This window comes from Corvus hawaiiensis, chromosome 5, assembly GCF_020740725.1.
Source record: "Corvus hawaiiensis isolate bCorHaw1 chromosome 5, bCorHaw1.pri.cur, whole genome shotgun sequence".
Lineage (NCBI taxonomy): Eukaryota > Metazoa > Chordata > Aves > Passeriformes > Corvidae > Corvus > Corvus hawaiiensis.
The window spans coordinates 13958857-13979402 of NC_063217.1; the positions used below are offsets into that span (position 1 = coordinate 13958857).

At 39.1% G+C, this 20546-nt stretch overlaps 1 protein-coding gene across 1 annotated transcript; it reads right to left on the reverse strand.

The window, feature by feature from the left end:
- Nucleotides 1–799: 799 nt before the first annotated feature.
- On the reverse strand, nt 800–20303 carry WDR1 (WD repeat domain 1). Its single transcript, XM_048304299.1, has 15 exons — nt 20083–20303; nt 19677–19798; nt 15736–15826; nt 12751–12898; nt 11148–11328; nt 9260–9337; nt 8490–8570; nt 8138–8371; nt 7239–7326; nt 6245–6401; nt 5507–5594; nt 4389–4499; nt 3739–3912; nt 2489–2633; nt 800–2186 (listed from the first exon to the last, which is right to left on the reverse strand). The coding sequence occupies exons 1-15, from the start codon at nt 20096–20098 to the stop codon at nt 2077–2079; spliced, it is 1824 nt and encodes a 607-aa protein (XP_048160256.1). The 5' UTR covers nt 20099–20303; the 3' UTR covers nt 800–2076.
- Nucleotides 20304–20546: the final 243 nt, after the last annotated feature.

The following is a 20546-nucleotide window of genomic DNA, read 5'->3' on the forward strand; positions in this document are numbered from 1 at the left end:
GGTCCAAAAGCAGACTGTATTTGCAGTTTTTTTAGTTGGGATTTGCCAGCCAACTACAAAGACCATATTAGTTCTTATGAAATTAGAAGCTCAGGCCATATGCCAATAAACAAATCCAATGGAAGCTGAAGCACGAGCAGTCACCCTCCCTGCCATCCAAACACAAATGTCAATGCAGGGTTTCTAACTAACAGGCATTCCACAGGAGCACTATTACAAGGTCTTTGAGGAATCAAAAAATTGCTCAGCCTACACATCACCGATCAGGCACAGTGCACAAGCTCTGATAACTGCTTAACTCCTCCTCCCCTCCCCCTTATAATTACTTAAATGACAGGGATTCAACTACCACATGAACCCACTAAGCAGATTCACCAGCAACTCTTCCAGATCAGACTCGGGAACAATGGATGAATTGCTTGCTGCGTCAGTCCCTCTATGCAAGCTTTAGGGGCTAGACACTGAGAAAACCTCGTTCATTTGGATCCTAAGCCAAATATCAAACACATCCTTTTCCAAAACTTCTTTTGTCCTTGCATTGTTAGTAAGCATACATGCAAAACTGCTAATAGAGAGCCACAGTGAACACAAAGAAATCATGGTGCAAAATATCCACTTCTTAGATTTTTTTTCTTCTATGTCAACTGTTCCACTGCAGATGTTGGTTTGCAGGCTAGGAGAGATCTGATCACCACTCCTAAAAAGAAATCAACATTTTTCCTTTTTAAAAGACGTTTCACCAACATTTCATTTTTGAAAGGCAATTTTTTTTTCAGCAATTGAGCAATAGTCCACAGGATGAGAAGCAGCAAAAGCATTTTATTTGCTGTATTATTAGTGTCATTAGAAATATGGTAAAAAAAACACGCAAGTCCACACAGAAAGGAAAGCTTAATAAAACCCAAAGACAACTGGAAAGGTGGTGGTGGTAGTGGTAGAGACTTAGCAGAGAAAATACTTTTTGAAGTCTTCCAAGTTTCTAGACAGCAACAGCTCTTTTTTGGCCATCAGAGATAGTAACAAATCTTCCTACTACTTTGCATCAGAGTGTCCTCCTCCACCCTTGTTGGACTGCTAGCTTCAAATCACTTAAATGTGTTGTGGAGTGTGAGAAGGGAACTAAACACAACATCAGGATCTCTTCGCATGAGATAACGCTTTCATGCAACTGTTCTGCACATGCAAAGGCATAAAACTTACTGAGCAAACACTATCTTCTCAAAAATCACTTCAAGTCATAACAACACTTCACTTGGTTTAATTCCTGTATTTTCCAAAAGGTGGTAGAAGTACTGCATTTTATAAACAATAACATGCTTCTCCTCCTTCAAACAGAAAATATCTTTAATCTTTGCAACAGAATGATTTCTTTTCTCTGACACTGAAATGATGAGACAGTCTTAATTCATGAAGTAACAATTGTGTTTCTGAAGTTGCCACAACGATTATTTGTAAACATTATACCCACAACAGTAAGTACATTAAAATCCCACACTTCCACCTTAAAATAAACCACAAAGATTTGACATGAAATACATAAAAAGTTTATTATGTATGTACCCCATCTTCTTATCTGGAGGAGAAAATCTGAGGCAACAGTTTGGTGCAGTATAGAGAAGCAAAGCACTATACAGTAGCTGCACACAGCTTGATTGGTTTCAGACCACAACTAAATACTCTTACTATGACTGTTAGTACAGAAATGTTCTGTAATTAGAAAAAATGAGAAGTATTACTCTCATGCTGTACAGTCTTATGCTTCTTGGTTAGAAAAGAACAACTGATTGAGTTTGAATCTTTTGCGCCTGAACCTTGCACACCAACTTGTTCGGCTGTTGCCTCTGGAATGTTCAGCACAAAGGTTAAGCTCCAGACATAATTTAAGTGCTTTTCATGTGCAAACTGTTACTCGCTAAAGCTTTCAAAGTACATTTAATTACAGATATGAACACCCTGTAAAGATATGAGGATATGACAGCAGACCCAGAGGCCAATACAGATTCTTTAAGAGAAATGCTATGTTCCACTGCAGTAGTTCTAGTCCCTGATTAGGTCCTTCCAAAGAGGGGGCTTATTTCAATTGTAGGAGATAGACCACTCTTTAACAGAAGCATCATGGGATGTTGTTACCAGAGTATGTTCATCCAACCACGCCAAGCCGCTTACATGATGTAGTCTGTGAGCATCTGTATCGCAGTGCAAAGTAACAGAAAAGAATTAGGAATGCTGGGTTGACAAGGTAACCTTCAGCACATTCCAAACATGATTTTTAGCTGCATTAAATACTAGTACTGGATTTTAAAAGTAACTACAAAAATAACATAACAATAGAATTCCAGCTAATGTGACTAGATAGAGATTAACATAAAGGCTAAATTATTTTGGGAACATTCAAAGCCTGCTTACCATTAGTTTAGAAAACAGGAACAGTGTTGGATTTCAATAACTACTAGCAACTTTCAAAAGTAGCATGTTGAAGAAAACATACCTGGTATCTTGACTCTGGTCTCTGGATCACTCACAGTCCAAACATACACCATCATGTCCATGCCTCCAGAAGCAAAGTGTTCATTATCTGGTGACCACGCAATACAAACAACTTTCGCATGGTGTCCGTAAAAGACGTTATACTCCTATTTGAAAATTCGGGAGACAAGGGTCATTCCAGTAGTTAAAGCTACTTCAGGAAATCACTAACTTTCAATGTGCAGCATCAGAACAAGCTACTGCAAGACTCCAGACAATGTATATCTCAGGTGCAGATGGATACACTAAGCAAACCAACTGGTGGCTTCATTTTATGTGATTTATTTAAACACTTACTAGGCCAATAAAATACAAACCTCTTGTAAAAAGCCACTAAGACGTTTTTCTATTAAAGCTTGATCTGTTATATGCATATGCAATTTAGAGGCTTCTAAAATAATCCCACAGATATTTCTCAAGCCAAAATTCTTTCAATTTTTACTTAAAAAATGAAATGTTTTTTGTGGAATCCATCCTGCATTTTTATTTCAGTGCTGTTTAGTCAAAGCTTAAGGACTTTACAGACTGATACACATTGACTGCTTGGGCTGAAAAGTGGAAATTGCCCATTTTTTGGTTCTTGGTTAAAAGACAGATTGGCAAATAAAGCAAGACTCCCTCTCCTAGCACATCCCTTTCATTGCTTAGTCCTTACCATGGTGTGCCAGAGCCAGCAGAATTTTATTGCCAAGTCTGCTTTATTTACTTCATTGAATTTTATTGTACTTCATGATTCTTATCAAACTGAGCCTGCATTCTTGTCCATTTTACAAAAATGCATACAAATTCTCTAAAAGACATGGCATGTATTTTTTTTTAAATTTCCTTTAAAAAACCAAAACGAACAAACTAGTGGTTCAGCACACCCAAAGGAACTTTTTGTATTTAACTACTGCTAGTCTCTGGGAATCCAACTCCTTCCCCTTTTCAACTATGCATTTTTTTATTAGGTGGGTTTCAGTGTTTTCCCAGCAGCCAACCTATGCTGCACATTTCCTCAACTATTCTTATGATCTGGAGGGTTCACATAGGCTGCTGTAAACGCTAATACTACCCCAAAATAGCAGGTAAACAGTGACAGAAACATCAAATTTACATCAGTGATTTACAATTAAGCCTCAGCAGCTATAATATACTTCACCACAACAGTTTTAGACATGAGCTGTCAATTTGTTTTTAAATAAAGTCAACTCTTGCTCCAACAATTCTTACCGCGTAGCCATCAGCGACGCTAAAGACAGTGACAACTTTGTTTGCATCACAGACTGCAAGAAAGGCACCATCGTGAGAATATGCCAGGTCAGTAACAGGACCTTTAGCTTCCAAAGTCTTATCATCACTTTTCAATGAGGTTCCTTGGATTGAATACAAATGGACATTCCCATCCTGCAAATTAATAGCAAAGAAGAAGAAAAGGTAGAAAAATAATTTTACAATAGAAAGAGGAGTTTCTGGAACTTTTTACATTAAGTCTATCTGGTAGTGCTTCTGTTAAGAAGAACTTTAAATAACCTGTCACATGCTGGCTACAATCCACCAAGTGCGGAAATAGACCCATTTTCTAGAATTTGCTAACTTCAAGAACACACTGGGTAAAAACAATTTAGCAATTTAAAAACAGCAAATACAAGAAAAGATTAAATTCAAAAAGAAGTGAAATAGACTTTAGATCACAATTGTGGCAGAACCTGGGGAATGAAAGCCCAGGAACACCAAATACACACAACTTACTTGATACAATACTGATGTTGTTACAAATTGTCACCTACTACTTCTCAACAGAACACACCTACTATTATTAAATGCTTCTGTTACTTGCTCCAGTGTTCAAAGTAGTACAGTTTTAGGAAGTGCAACCTTACCGCTCCTCCCACTGCAGCTGTACCTCCTGTGGGGTGAATGGCTACAGCTTCTGGCTCATAGCCAAGGTCATCAATTGCAAAACATTTTTTCTTATCTTTCATCAAGACAATCTGTAAGTAGAAAACCAGAAACTAAGACCCTTCTTCAAAGTACCAAATATAAAACTATACTAAGCCACATTGCTTAGTCATAAATACAAATGCCCTCTGGTTGCTCAGAAATTTATTGTATCTCACCTTAAGGGAACAGTTTAATTCTTAAAAAAAGCCTACATGTGGTGACTAACACATATAATCTGCTGTACTGGAGTACTCATGTTCTAAATTATGCAGTGCAGGGCATCCTCCATTGCCTTCAGCTTTGCTTCACTTGGTTTGAACATGAAATAAACAAACCAGTATTTTTAGCAATGCTTACTCCCTTCCTGGTTCACTGTTAAAGGGAGGGAGGCAGGACCAAATTAGTTGCAAGTTAATTCTGCAATGTTAAACTTTAAAGGCTATTTCCTATCCAGTTCTAGTCTATGGATAACTGGCATTAACTCACATGAAAACAGGTTTGGACAACACTATCAAATGTCCCAAGCACAAAACCAGCACCCATACAGAAAGCATAAAACATTAGAAGTTAATAATATTTCAGTACAAGAGAGCCTTGGTGCAAGGTCTCTGGTTTTCTGTGATCTGCATACTAGTGGCAAGCAAGCTAGAGCTTCTTATGCTGTACAACAGCATTAGTTAATTAATTAGTTGGACTAATTGCAGAAAAATAAAATGCAGGAGAAAAACATCCTTTTGCCAAAATCATGTCACTGAACAAATCTGGCAAGAGCATGAGTCTGACTGGTTTAACCTTCCAGCACAAAGCTGTATTGATAACAAATATAGATACACCCACACAAGGGACTTTCTGAAATTTAAATATATACATAAACGCGAAATTGGTACAGGATGAAAAAAGACAAGGCTATCAAGTATCCTGCTGAATTATGTTCCCTACAGCTCTTATTAGGAAATTCTGCAGATGTACAAGGTAACCCCACACTAAATATCTGTATGTTACCATATATGGCATTATTAACACAGCAATTGTTGATAATCCACAAGTTAATACTTACTTGTCCAATGCATAAAACTACAGTATAACCACCAGGACCCACAGCTAAACATTTTGGTTGAACATCCATTTTCACAGCATCCTGGCCACTGGAAGAAGACATGCCAAGGCAGAGAAGCAGGAAGGACAAAGCAGAAAAAAATTATTCCATCTCTACTATTATTTAAAATTGCCTATTCAAATAATCACCCACTAATCATCAAGAACACACATAATTTAATTTTTGAATGTACTAATCTGCAAAGTTTCCTATTGTTTGTTTAAAGCTTTACTGTCTTGATCAGGTAGCACACCTTTGAAACGAAAATTAATGTTGCAATACTATAGTTTAATTTTTAAACTAACTAGATTATCTTAACAGGATTCTTTAATTTTTTTTTTTGCTTAAATTCTGGTTTCCATGAAGAAATAGCTGTGTCTCACCCTTCCTAACCACATTTATCACCACTACTCTGGATATTTATGAATCACAAAGCAGACACCCTTCCTACAGCCCCTAACTAAGTTGCTCAGTACAAGATAGGTCTCCCGTGGAAGGGATAAAACCAATTGAAAAGCCTGGGATGCATTTCTCATTGTCAGAAAAAAGCATAAGGTTGATACAGTAATGATGTCTACAGTTTCCATGGTAACATAAAACCTAAATAAACTCCAGCATAATTTTTTTTACCATATAAAATCAATAAAACTCTTGCTGCAAAACAATTATACTGCAATAAAAGGCAACATTTTAACTAACCTGTAATCCCTCTTGCTAAGGTTGGTATAGCGCACAGTGTCATCCATACTGCAGGTAACCAGCTGGTCCATTTCATCCACTGCCATTCTAGAAACCTGGTTTGTGTGGCCTTTCCCAGAAAAGCCATCATTCTCTCCAGTTTCAGAATCCCAATAATGTGCATAATAGAATTAAGGAACATTTGAAGATACTGGTGCAGTCAGGTACCACACCATGAAAAGTTAAGTAAGTGAGAGAACAGCTAAGGTTAGAAAGGACCTCTTGAGATTTAGTCCAACCTGCTGCTCCAACTGGTGTCAGCTACGACAGGCTGCAGGGTTCTGTAAGGTTTTGAGTATCTCTAGGGATGGAGACTTGACAAGCTCCATAGGCAGTCTCATAATACCTATTAAGTGAGCCTCTGATGTTCTATAGCGAGCTAAATGACCTACCACAAACAGTAGCAAATAGTGGAATAATTAGCATTAGGTCTGAGACTAGAAAATACTTTTTAAAGAATTTTAGTTTGAAGGCCTACAACACTGGCTTTCCCTCATGTAACATGGTTGCAGGTCTGCAAAGAAACAGGGCCTATATTTATAAGGGTTTATGCCAACATGACACCATTTTAAAGGCAGGATAAAGAACTGTAGTTGCAATTGTAAGCTTCAGAATGCTGGAAATGTAACTTTCTGCATATTGTGTCATAAGTGGAAAATATGTATTGCTATTTCTTGATGTTACAAGAGGCTAATTTGTAGATCTACTTGTTCCTCCATACTAACAAGCTACCTACCATGAAGAAGCAGCAACTGAAAATTAAGAGCTGGCTTATATTTAGCAGGAAAGTGTGAAGGCAACTAGAAAAACAGGTATTAGGGGAAAGCAAAATAAACTTCTTTAGACAAAATATTCACTTGTGTCCAATAAACTTTGGGCTTCTTTTTCACCTCTCCTAATGAGCTCTTTAAAACTGTAAGACTATAAGAATTATCACTTATCATTCAAAGGATATTAATATGACCATCATTACTTCCAGAGTAAATATAGGACTTTCCACCATTTTTGTGCACAGTGAGACACTGAATTGATTTACTATGACCCTGTGAATGGGACATAAATAATTATTGATGAGCAATTTTTAACACATACATACACCTACTTGAGAAGAATTATAGGTTATTCAGAAAATAACATGCTATTCACAAGCGTTAAAAGTCATCCAGTATAAAAACCACTATTTTGCAGTGTAGTCATTTAACTGTTACAGCACTGCTATTGCTATGTCCTTGAAGAGAAACAGTAAGCATCATGGATGTCCTTATTAGCCTGATGGGCCAAAATACTTTCATTGCCTTTTCCTCACTGCTTTTCAGGCACTTTATGATTCAGGGAAGAGGACTAAATATGGTCATGTACCCACACCAACTTCCAGAATTATAGCAGTGATGGCAAAAATCTGGGACATTGTTTCTAGTTCATGTAAAAATGTAAGTTCCCATGAGAAGAACTCTTGTGTCAGTGAACTCTTTAAATCCTAAAATTAAAGTTCGATTGCACGGTAACCCTAGTCACCTTGTCCACAATACACTAGTTCTGGGGGAATGAGACATCACTGGTAGTTTTCTATCTATGCTGTATTTCTTTTCTCATCTCAAGAATGCTTAAAAAGCTGCAACAAAAGATAAGTTGATAACATTAATTAAAATGAAATAGTCTGTGTATTTGCACAAAGCACAGTCACACATGTAACATAGTAACTTCTTGATTCATATGACTTCAAGAAACAGTCATGCACAGCTTGTTTGGCAATGCTAATTTAACAAAGCTATTCTTCAGTAGCTACTATTCCATCTTGACAACTTCAGCCACTGAGTCATTTATTGCAGAAACTCATGCAGTAACAGAACTTACCTTTATGACACGTAAAGGCTTATCTGGATTGTTCTTGTCCAAATAATTGATATAGCCAGACAGAGAGAGAGTCAGTAAGTGGTCTTTCTGCCACAAGCAACCCAGCTGCTGATCCAACACGTTTGATCCCATGTTGAAAGTATTTACAATAGAATTAGCACTGACATCCCAGATTTTAGCTGTTTTATCTCCAGAAGCAGAAAGCAACTGACTACTGTCAGGGCTCCAACTAATCTGTAAAAACAAATGTCACCACAAGACAGCAAATGCATTTATTAATTCAAGACTTTGTGGTTCATGAGCTGAGTAATGAAACATTACGGATCATTTGCACAAATGAAGTAATACTTACAGCATAAATACCTCCATCATGTGCTTTGCCTCCACCAAGAGCACACACTTTCTCTCCAGTCTTCCCATCATAGACAAAAATCTTAAAAGAGCACAAAGACATACAACTTAAAGGGAAAAGCAGTAATAGAAAAACCCCCAAGATAGTGTCTGATACTTTGATACACTAGACTCCTTTTTAGGGAGAGGCACAAGCTACACTGCATTGAATAATTAAGACTAAATGATTGAGATGAAAATTGTAAATAATCACAGCAAATCCCCTGTACATTGGATCCAGACGTGAAATTATGGAAGATGTTACAGTTTTGACTCCTGCTGTGATGGCAGCTGCTTAACACTGCTGTCATGGGAGTCTGCCCTCCAAGAAGGACAAGCTACCTGTGGTAACAGTATCATTGTCAACCTGCCCTTATCAGTAGGGAGCACACATGGAGCTATGTTGCTATCTATGAATTCACTATTTCAGCTAGACATCCCAGGATCATAATGACATACATATTCCAAAAGTCCAACATGTTCCTGCCAAAATAATCCGTAAGAGAATGCTAGGGAGATGGAATGGGGAAAAAAATCTGAGTAAGAATAGTCTGGTTATTACCAGTTATCAATTATTACAGATTTACAGGAGGATAGTTAAAAGTTTAAACCAGTCATTTTTTGGCATAAGAAAAGAAGCAATGTGAATTTTACAATACTAATCCTATTCCTAAAATGCACAAGAAAAACTTCTCATGCTAAAATCACTACAAAAAGTTCCCTGTTTTTTACCTGCCCATCTGCACTAGCTGTAGCAAATCTGTTCCCATCAGGAGAAAACCTCACACAGTTCACAAACCGTGTATGGTCCTGTAGGAAGAAAGTAAGAATCAGAAAACAAGAACAGACTGTTTTACATAGAAGACAACCTAGTAACAAAGAAGTTCTCTTATACTTGAACCATAAATTAGCTGTGTAGGAGATGCTTGCTGTAGAGAATTGCTATGAGGCAAGTTTAGCCTCTACCTGAAGAGAATCGTGGGGATCAGGAACAGTCCAGGGAAGACACTGTGACATCATTACTGATGTAGTTAAAACTCAGTGCATACCAGGAGAATGAGTACCCGGTTTCAGGGATAAGTAGTAAAAAAAAGTCAGATGCAACCTACATGCAAACACAAGATTCTTCCCCACAGGTCATTAAATTCTTCTGCAACGTTCTCCAGATTTCAACTCTTGCTTCATTGTGCAGTGAGTTTTATACACAGAAGAGTATTTTATCCTTCTTATTGCAAAAAGAAACCACAGGCATGACGAATAAGTTACTATTTTACTGAAATTCCATTTCTGGGAGACTGCATTAGTGGTAGTTCTGTGAAGTAATGAGGCAAGACTGATGTATGCTCCCCAAATAGACTATTTACAAGTAGGAGACTATTCAAACCATGCAAACTAGAAAACACACATTAAATAGGGAAACACCACAATGAGGCCAAAGCTCCCATGCAGAGAGATTTGGAAGACTATTTTTAGTATTGTGGAAGGCAGGTTCTAACCTACTTTCTTCAACTATACTTTTTTTTTCCCCCCTCGATGATACTGCAGGCTCTAATCTAAACCATATAACAGCCTATACCAGAATCCCATATATCAACCATATATCACTTTAAAAGGAAGACTGCATCACATACCAGTCTAAGCAGCACTGGTAAGTAATTCGGACTTCAGAGTCCCAAAAGAACCAGCTTAGCAAAATGCAAGTATCAGCTTAAGTACAGAAATATATTAGGCAACTACATCATTTCATTGGATCGCAGAGCTCAAAACAATTCCTTTTCTAGAACTGGAACGGCATCCTTACTAAAGTCATCATATGAAGACTACTCAAGGCTTATATGTAAGAAAATAAAAGGCATACTACACTGTTTTTAAAACTAAAATACAAAATAAACATTTTTAATCTACTACTGCAATAATCTCCAGTATCTTTGCAATACTTTTTTTGAGGCAAGAGACCTCCTGCCATTAAAACAGCTGCAGAAGCTTGTGGATTTTTGTTTTCTTTGGCCTTAAGCAACAAGTGATACCTTAACTGTGGTAGTTCCAGCCTTCGTTTCATTTAAGAGATTGTAACAAATAGAATAAGAAACAAAGTTCAAAGGAATGTAGAAACAGAAAACTGACCACACAAGTCATTACATACCCATTCCATGTGGTAGAAATTAAGTTATGCTTTCAAACATCTACACTCACCCTTTCTAAGTGGCCCTGGGATTTCAGATTTGAGCATTTGTTATCAGATTGGAAAATTCCATTAAAGTCACCACATTTCTTGAATTATGCACCTTGGAAAGTATTAAAAAATTCTACATGTCTGCACTGAGAAACAGTGCTCTGAAAGCATCAATAGGGCCACTAAAACACCCTACTTCACCCCTTCCATAACTTAGTGACAAAGAAAAAAGAATACTGGAAAAAGTGCTTCAGGTTCTCTTTTTAACCAGTCATTTATTTCAGTTTTCTTGGACTGAGATGAGCTTTTGGCTATACATGATTTTAAGAAAGCCACTTGACACCATCTATGCCTCAAAAGGGGGAACTGAGAACTTTTGTTATAACAGCTAGTTGCGACAAGAACTGCTGCACAGTTTAACAGAGCCACATCTAAACTTAAACTCACACTTAGTGTAAACTTGAACTTGAATGGCGGTCCCTCAAAGAAAGCAGCACAGTTGTCATCACTGCCAGTTGCCAGCCGATATGGTCTTGTTTGTTTAATGTCCACGCTATTGATCACTTTATTGTGCCCAGTAATCTCGCCAACAGAAGAGCCGCTATCCCACAGGAACACTGCTCCGAATCTAGTTAGGAAAGCACACAATAACTACAATTCATAAAAGTTACATGCGGATTAACTCCTTGAACATCTGCAATCTGCAGATTTGAGTGCACTCAAAGAAAAGAAATTAGGTCATCTCATTAAATCTCATGCAAGCACATCATAGTTCCCTGAAGGCTATTTGAGATCTTTCTGGTGAGAGAATCTAATCCTCAATAGGAGACGTTTGCTGAAGGGGACAAACAATCAAGTTTTGCATATAAAGCTTCTAACGTTCAGAGATCCAATGTATATTCCTCACTAAGACTGTTAGTTTATAAAAGAAAGCAGTAAATTATTCCATCTGCCTAGCCACTACACAGAATGCAGAAAGCTAGGATAACAATGACACTGGATCACAGTTATCTATCTGGCTATTTAGCCTAGATTGGGTAGCATCACTTTACAAATATTACTACTTAAAGGTTTAAGGAAGAAGAGTTTTAAAAGCATTTTAGTTCTTACTCTAAATCACCTTAAAAACCCCCTGGTATAATCAATACAGAGGCACTGAACTGCCAGAGCATTGCTATTTGAAAGGCCTTCTTTAGAATCTCTTCAACAATATTCTAGACTGAAAGCACATCCATCTAACAGGAAGCTGGCCAAGTTTTTGGAAGAGGAGAGCTAACTCACATTGTATCTACCCAGGAGCAGATGGGGCAGAGGGAGTAATGGAGAACAAAAAAAAAAAAAAAAAAATCTTTTTCAAGGACACAGTACTTGACAGGGATTAAAAAATGGTACAGGGAATCAGTGAACAGGACCACACGATGCTTTTTAGTCCTTTACGCAGAAGACTACCTGGTCTGAACTCCACCTTCAGGTTCTGACAGTCCTTGAACATTAAAAGGAGGACACAAACCTGAACGGGCATCTCATTTAGTCAGGTAAAGGACAACCACTTGTGATTTCATTAAACTACCACAATAAGGCCTAAAAATATAGACATGTTGCCAAAGGAGAAAATTCAGATACTTTCATTTTTTAAACTTTTATTCAATCGATTGAATAAGACCACGAGTCCAGTAAGTGAAGGAGGAGGGGAAATAAACCTTGTGTTTTCTCCTTCCTACCCTATCAGAATTTGACAAAAAAATCCACCAAACAGCTATCCTTGAACACAATACCCACCTACCTCTAAGAAACAAGTCCCATACAATTTTTAAACTAAGCAATTGTAACAGAACTGTATTTTCCAACTAATTTACAGCTGTCAAACACTGCATAGAGAATTTTGTTGCAGAACAGCACAACTTGAAGTCTAGACAGGGAAAAAGCAATGATTACCTTCCACTGAAGAATTAAAAGCTTTCTGCAAGGAACTTGCTTTGTTAGAATACAGAGGTTTACAGTAAATGTATGTATCTATATATAGACACACACACACACACGAATTACTCACTTTTCCCTTCCTTCTCCAACCACAGCAATTCTCTTGCTGTCTTCAGTCCATGCAAGGTCCTTTATTTTTCCTGCAAATGGCTGATACTCATACTTCAGTAGGTGTTCCTTCTGTGTAGTATCCCAGATTCTCAGCTTTCCAGAGACATCTGCCATAATAAAACAAAATATAACTATTGTTCCAGCATGACTCAGTCACATGACTCAATCTGCCAGAGTACAGATTTTCAGCTACACTGAACACTTGTACTAGGGACCTACTACCTTACCCTGTTACAACTACTACAAATCACTTGATTTAGGAATGCTGAAGGCTATATCCATTTCACCAAATTGGGTTTTTAACCAGATATTATGATTCAAGACATGCAGCACCAAATACAACACACAGAGAAAACACTTGACACGTGAAAGAACTGCACAGTAAGAGTAGGAACTTTAATGTTGTCAGCTGGTATGTGTTTAGTATCACAAAGAACAAGCCAGCCCAGCCCCCCTGCCCAGCAGCTACAAGACAGCTCACTGACCCTTCACTGGGAAGTAGGAGACCCTACATCTACAAGAAGGGAATAGTCCAGTGGACAGTGGTTGATGCACTACAAATTTGTACCTTCAAAGGAGACCTGTTTTGCATACAAATACCAGGCATATGTAGAAGTACTAAGAGATTTCTGTCCACAGAACTCAATTCATGCACACCCACCAGTGTACTTTTTCTATACAGAAGCATGCACACACTTAATGGTGCGTGTGGATGCCTGCACTATCTGGAATACTACACAGGAATGCAACAGAATATTCAGGAACAGTAATGGCAAAAGCAGCACACACAGCACAAGCAGTTAACAATTTAAGACTTAAGATAATGAAAGCTCCCTGGCTCACTGTTTCCACTCAGTATTGTACAACCCAAGAGCTATTCAGAGCAATTACTGTGCTGCAGTATTGTAACCGGAGGAATTGTTCTACACACAGACAAATTTACAGATCTCTAATGAAACCCACACAGCAAAGTCTGTGTGTATTGTACCCTTCAAAAAAGCCACTGTTTTAGAATAAACCACATGCTAAAATATGCGTCTTTCACCTCAGCAGAATGCTTAAATTCTGTTCACCATTTATTGGTGCATCTTTACAGTTCAATTTAAACATACAGCAACCCTGCATTTTTGGGACCTGGTCATAGACTGATCTTCTAAATCATGTTCTAAAAGGACAGATTCAGACTTTCATAGAGACAATTTGTTATTGAAGCAGAATTTTAATGCAGACTTTAAAATCGAATTGTTTTCTCCATCTATTAATAGATGAGACACAGAGCTTTAACTTTGCAGTATCTCCCATTACTACATCTGCTATGACTGCTATAAGAGAAATTACCATAAAAGCCAAAAGCATATTGCTAAAGGTCTGTCTCATGAAGCACATGAAGTATTAATGCAGTCTGCATGGTTAATGCAGATTTATAGATAGAGAAATGAATCTTACATGTTATACTTAGAAACAGCTTAAACAGCTTGGTCATCTATCTTCAGACCCCATGCTTAGCAGTATCACAAAACTATTTATAAATGACATACAGAACTCACTTTTTAAGGGAAATTTTGCAACCTAAACTCTTTCACTTGGGTATGACAAAAATTCTGAGAAAAATCAACCAAATACTTCCCTAGCACAGTATCTATTACTGTTCTCTTACAAAGGACTGGAAATCTAAAAGACTACAAGAACAAATTAGATAGTTATTATGAGGATTAAGTGCTGCATAAACCTAGAGCACCAAGTTTGTAGAATACAGAAGAGGGTATTCAATTTGACACATGGTCCACACACAAAAGACTGAGCCAAGAAATCCTGGCTGTGGTCCCTTTCAGACAAGAATGTGAGAAAAAGAGAAAAAAAAAAAAAGAAAAAAAAGCTGTGCTATCAGTGTTCTTAAAGGTTCCCTAGTACTCCAAAAATACTTATTTTAATATAGCTTTCTGATATGAAGGAAACCAAGAAGGACAGAACATTTTACATTTTAAAAAATACAGTTCCCTTGAAATTGCTGCAAGAGAAACTCCCATTCTACTAAGACCTTTGCAAGAAACTGTACTCTCTTTCTAAGGGGCTCATATTCAGAATGTTTTGTTTTCAGATATATTACTTTGAAAATATGTCTGTATTTGGGCACATTACTTGCTTCTGAAGCATTTCTAATTGAAAATGGCAAGCACTTTTTAAAAAATCCATATATTAGCTACAAATCTTTGTAAGAAATACAAGTTATAGTATTGTATTTATCAATATTTTTCACTGTACACTAGTCCTCCTGAAAAAAATATCAATTATTAGATGCTAGCTTCTAGTAACTGGGGTTTGTTTAGTTCTTCAGTAGTCAAAAACTGCTGTAATACAGGAAATTCACACTGTAAAAATTTATGTTGCACATCCTCAGACTACTGATTCATATGCATTATATGGAAACTGAGACCGAGCCTCTTTCCCTGCTAACTTGCCAAGAAAAGCTTTTTTGGTTCAGGTTAAAAGGTAACAAAAGTCATAAATGTTGCCAAGTTTGGTCAGGAAGAAGGGAGAAGGGAAAAGAAAGGAGTACACACAGTTTTAGAATCCCTCCCCTGCACAAAATATCAAGGTTTATTAACATCACAAACAACAGTCCTGTATTTCAGAAATAACTTTGCACTCTGCTGCATTTACACAAGTCTTCATCACACTAAGTATTCAGGGTTCCTTTCCAGGTTTTTTTAAAATCGAAATAATACATTTTAAAAAGACCAAGAATGTCACTAAACTCACTGCCTAAGGAAGAGGTTAGAGGAATAACAACAGAAATCATTCCTCCTTCAGAGATGTGTACATAATTCCACCAAAGCACATCACAGTGACTGCATATTCCATACACACACGTGAAGCGTTACTACTGTTTTGCCAGTAACTTCAACAGCTCTGTCCACACATCTCATACACATGGATACTTTACCTCCGGATGCTATGTAGAATCCACTGGGAGCATACTTGGCAACTACAACCTGGTGGGCATGCTCAGTGTAGATGTCAGCAATTGCAGGATTCTATTTTAAAGGGAAAAAAAACGTACTAAGTTGTATTTCCTCCTTTTCAAAGGAATAAAATCAGAAATTCAAAGATAAAATCATACTATCTCCCTGCACTCCCCACTCTCACACCCTTCCTTCCAGCTTAAATTGAGCAATTGTCTAAAAGTGAGAAGTGCAGTACACATCGCAGAACACTGCTGAGACCACTGGAGCAACACACTACTTTCTAACAAATGGCACAAAAAAAAGATTTCCTCTTAAGGAAGCCTGAAGTGCTGGGACCCTTTCTTCTCCAATACCTGCTGAATAATAGAAAAACACTCTCCAAAATAACAGGCCAAGCATTTTTTACGGCTAGCCCAAGAATAATGCAGTTACCCAAGCAGAATACTAAATATGAGCTGTGCTTTGCAGCACACATCTAAAGTTCTACTGTAGTCAAGTATGAAACTTGAGCCTGCAGTTAACCATCACCATGTACCCAAAATCACTCAATAACCAATGAGGTGCGCTAGGCTTGCTCTTTCTTGACAATTGCAATCTGCTTAAAAAGCCAGCAGACCAGAACAGGAAAAGGTGTTTTCCCTTGTATCAAGAGTTGTACAGGAATTCTGAAAAAAATTCACTGCCACTCTATCATAATTTTATCTCTTCAGTCTTAACTACATTTTCAGATGCTTCACGTTGGACAATAAAATGAACTCAGTGTCTCAGCAGATCAGTATTGTTACACAATAGAAGTGCCACACAAATCAAAAAAAGGATGGCATCAAGGCAAAAAACTGCTTTCAAATTAATTGTATAAATGTAATTCTGCATTCCTCCCAATTATAATGTATATATGCCATAACAGTAATGCACTACTCTTTAGAAATGTTTTTCTACCATTTAACAGGCTTCTTCCAGCTCCAGAAACTTGACTCATATGATCAAAACAAAATTACATTTTAACTGCTATAATTAATACAGATTTATTCAATCCAACCAGAAAACCACCTGATGTTATGGTATGACTCAGCCATCCAATCAGGAAAAACTAAAACACCCGCTCTGTGTTAGAAAGCGGTCTCCTGCTCACAAGAGTTCTTGCTGTCGCAGTACTGTTACATCTCCGGAGACAGAATACTGCTTGCTCATGCAAAAAGGAGCTCTTTTTCATTCCTGCTTTTAGGCATTGCTTGAGTGCATTGTAGCCCTACTTAAGTCACAACCATCTGCACTTACAGCATGCATCCATCTTCATTTTGTGCCCAACTGGATTTCATCTGAGCAAGATAAGATAATGTTTTCCCTATTCTACATCTGCATCACCTACATGTTCAGGAAGCTCAAATCCCCCCCTCCTCCCCATGCTGTTATTAATGGCATACATAAGTAGGTGCTACTTTACAGCAAGAATCTCCAAGAGTCTGGGAAACTAAGCTGAGAGACTAACTTAAAGGGTTAAATGGAAGAGTCCCAAATTTAAGTTATGGTAAATAGATTCCAGAAACCAGGTAATAAGGTAGAGCTGTCAAATTGTACATTATTTATTCAATAGTATTATTTCTGCTTGTAAAGTCAGTTTTCTAACTTGCATGTTGTCCACATCAAGCCCAAACCCCAAAAAACACTTCTAAAAAGATATTTTAGGAGAAAATTATAGTGTGAGCTGGGACAAATGTAGTACCTAGATTAAACCAGCAGTGAGCTTATGTGGCTTATTTCAAACACTGAAACCAGAGCCACATATGAAAGTGAGCAGTTTCAGTTCCAAGCTTCAAAGTAGTCTTAGACCCATGAAAATAAAATATTAATGAAGTATGAAACCTTAAAAATATCATTAGTCTTTCTCACAGTGCTTTTCCAGCACTGCTCCAGAACTACTTCTTGTTAAAGGAAGTCTCTAGATCATGCTCAAAGATCAAGCATTAACCCTGAATGCTATATTCATCTGATTAGCTAATGCTAGATAGGTTTAGACTTAAGGAGAAAGGTGATCACTGCATTTTGATGACCTGTTTTTTTTTTAATTCGAGCACAACCATTCCATTGGAGAACTGTTCATGGAGGGAATACACACAAACCCCCCAGCATTTCATTTGGTTGTTACAAACTATTAGAGAGGCTTCTATATCATTCATAAACTGCATAGCTCTTTACTAAGAGTGGACACACCTGCACATCAGGTTACAAACTGCAACATTCTCCAGCACAAAAGCCACAGCACAGGTTTAGGTCAGTTTTTGTGTTATTGCTACAATATATTCTGTCGTCACCTGTCAATTATTAACAGAAGCAAACTCGCCTTGTCAGTTGGATAGGTCTGCATATCAGCATGAATTGCACCATAAAACTGAAGGATTTGTGACTTCTATTCTCACCTTTCCTTGGGAGTTTAAACAGTTTAAATTTGAATTCCCACAACCCTACCTCGCCTGTTCTCAGGTCACCATGTGCCCTACACCCCGCAGCGCATGCTGGGGCTCACATTTGGACTGGGCTAATGTTTAGTGAGCTGATTCAGGCAAAGCAAATTGCTTTCTTCCAATTTAACCTCCAAATCAGGGTCAGAAGAGCATTAATGACAGTGCAAGGGAGGAGGTCAGCATTCATGACTTGGGCAGAAACTGTAATGTAAGCAGAGTGGCTTTTCCCTCTTCTCTCATCACACTGTGTGCCATTACAGGCTTTAACTGGGGCTTCTGGTTTCAGAAACTTGAACTTTTCTTGATACCAAGAGCAAAACACTATTACAAAGACATTAAACCGACATACTGAAACCAGAGTGCAAGATTATTTTTGGTTTTAAGTGGATAAATTTAAACTGATAGCAATCAAGAAATCCGCAAGGAATTTAGTTATTAGTAGCACTTTTCTATTACTACATGACAGTGAAGAAATGTCTGAATAAAGTGGGGGTGATGAGGTAAAAGAGGGAAACAGCTCAGTTTACAAAGGTGATTTAGAGAAGCAGCCATAAACAAATCCATTGTTGTGGAGACCTAAAAATTCCAGAGGTATGTCCTGCCCCTCCCCCCGCAGCCCTTCCTGCTGCAGGCCAAATCTGCAGTAGGAAAGTAAATCTAGGGGAGAATTTGATTTCTAAAGAATAAGCAACCACTTAGAAGAAATTTATTTTTTAAAAACCAGTAGTAAGACAATGGCCTAAACATGCAACGTTTCCTCCATGCTTTTAAAAGGGATGCCATCTTTGAAATGAAATCTTTCAAATAACTCTTACCATTTCTCTAGTTAGCACCAGAGAAAAAAACCAAACCCAAACCTCCACACTACTGAAAACATTAACTGGGGCATTCTAATATTTAATCAATGAGCAAAATGCCCTGTGAGCAGGGCTGAGAACTTGCATCCAGCTTGTTATGGAGTCCAGCAACTCATAACTGGTCTGATTCCTCGAGCTGGGGCTGGGTGGGGGGAAAGAAGCTGAAGAATAATTCGTTTAAAGATACGGGTTTGCAAGTATTTACATGCTTCTCTGACAGGCTAAGGGCCCAAAACAGCAAAGAAGGAAGAGCTCATTTATTAGGCAAACACAGCACTCAACTTCATAATAGTGATACCTAAGAAGATAAACAGGGCCAACCAGAATATACCGGTCTCTCGTCTCTTAAGTCCTATGCGAAGAGGGAAAGAACTGCACATTTTACCCAGATTTTCTACATGTTTTTACTGTCGCTGCCTATGGTTTTATGCCTGAGTCATGCCCTCTACTTATTCTCCTGCTGCTGATCAGGGATCTGTGACCTCGATTGAAATCACCAAGACTGAATGAAGCACAGGCTGTTAAAGGAAGGGCAGGGAGCGAAAATGAAACTTAGCGAAAGCTTTACACTAGAAAACAAAATAAATCAAGATACATTACATCAATGTTTCTGATGACGACACATTTTCCATTGGTATAGAGAAAATTGTTGCCCTTAGGATCACCTCCAATAATTTTGGAAACGCCTCGTTCAACCTGCGGAAGGCTGGCGAACACTTTTTCTACGAAAAATAAAGGGAGAAATGGGATAAAAGGAAAATAAATAATAATAATTTTTTTTAAAAAAATCAAAATAAAAGGAAGGCGCTTAATGCCTCCGCGCTACGGGCACACGCCCTGCCCTGACGGCAGCCACCGTCACTTGTTGCTGTCAGGGCGCTGCGAGGCAGCGCCGGCTCCGCGCCATCCCGCGGGGCCGCACGAGGGTCCGCAGCCCGCGGGGCTCCCCGTCCCCGTCCCCATCCCCGCCCGGAACCTCGCCGCCCCGGCGCGCCCGCCAGCTTACTGATCTCGTACGGCATCTTCGCCCACTTGTTACGGCGGCGGCAGGCACGGGCAGGGAAGGGCAGCGGGCGCGGCCGGGCCGGGCTCTGTCGCTCCGCTGCCGCCGCTCAGCCCCGCTCGGCCCCGCGGCGCGAACCAGGAAGCGCCCGCGCCGCGCGCCGCTCTCCGCTGCCTTTGACCATATATAGTCAACTCTGCTCGCGCCGCGCCGCTCCCCGCCAGCCCGCGCCGCGCGCCCTCCCCCGGAAATGCCGTGGGCTCGGCCGGGCCCGGCGGGGCCGCGCTGGGGCGGCCTCGGAGGCGGCCCCGCCCCGCGGGGAGCTGCGCGCAGGGCGGGCCGGGCCGGGCCGGGGCCGGGGCCGGGGCCGGGCGGGCGCCACACGGCGGCTCTGACCGGCCTCGGCCGCGCCGCGCGTGCGCGGGGCCGCTCCCGCCGGGGCGCTCCCGGGTGCGTGCGCGTGCGCG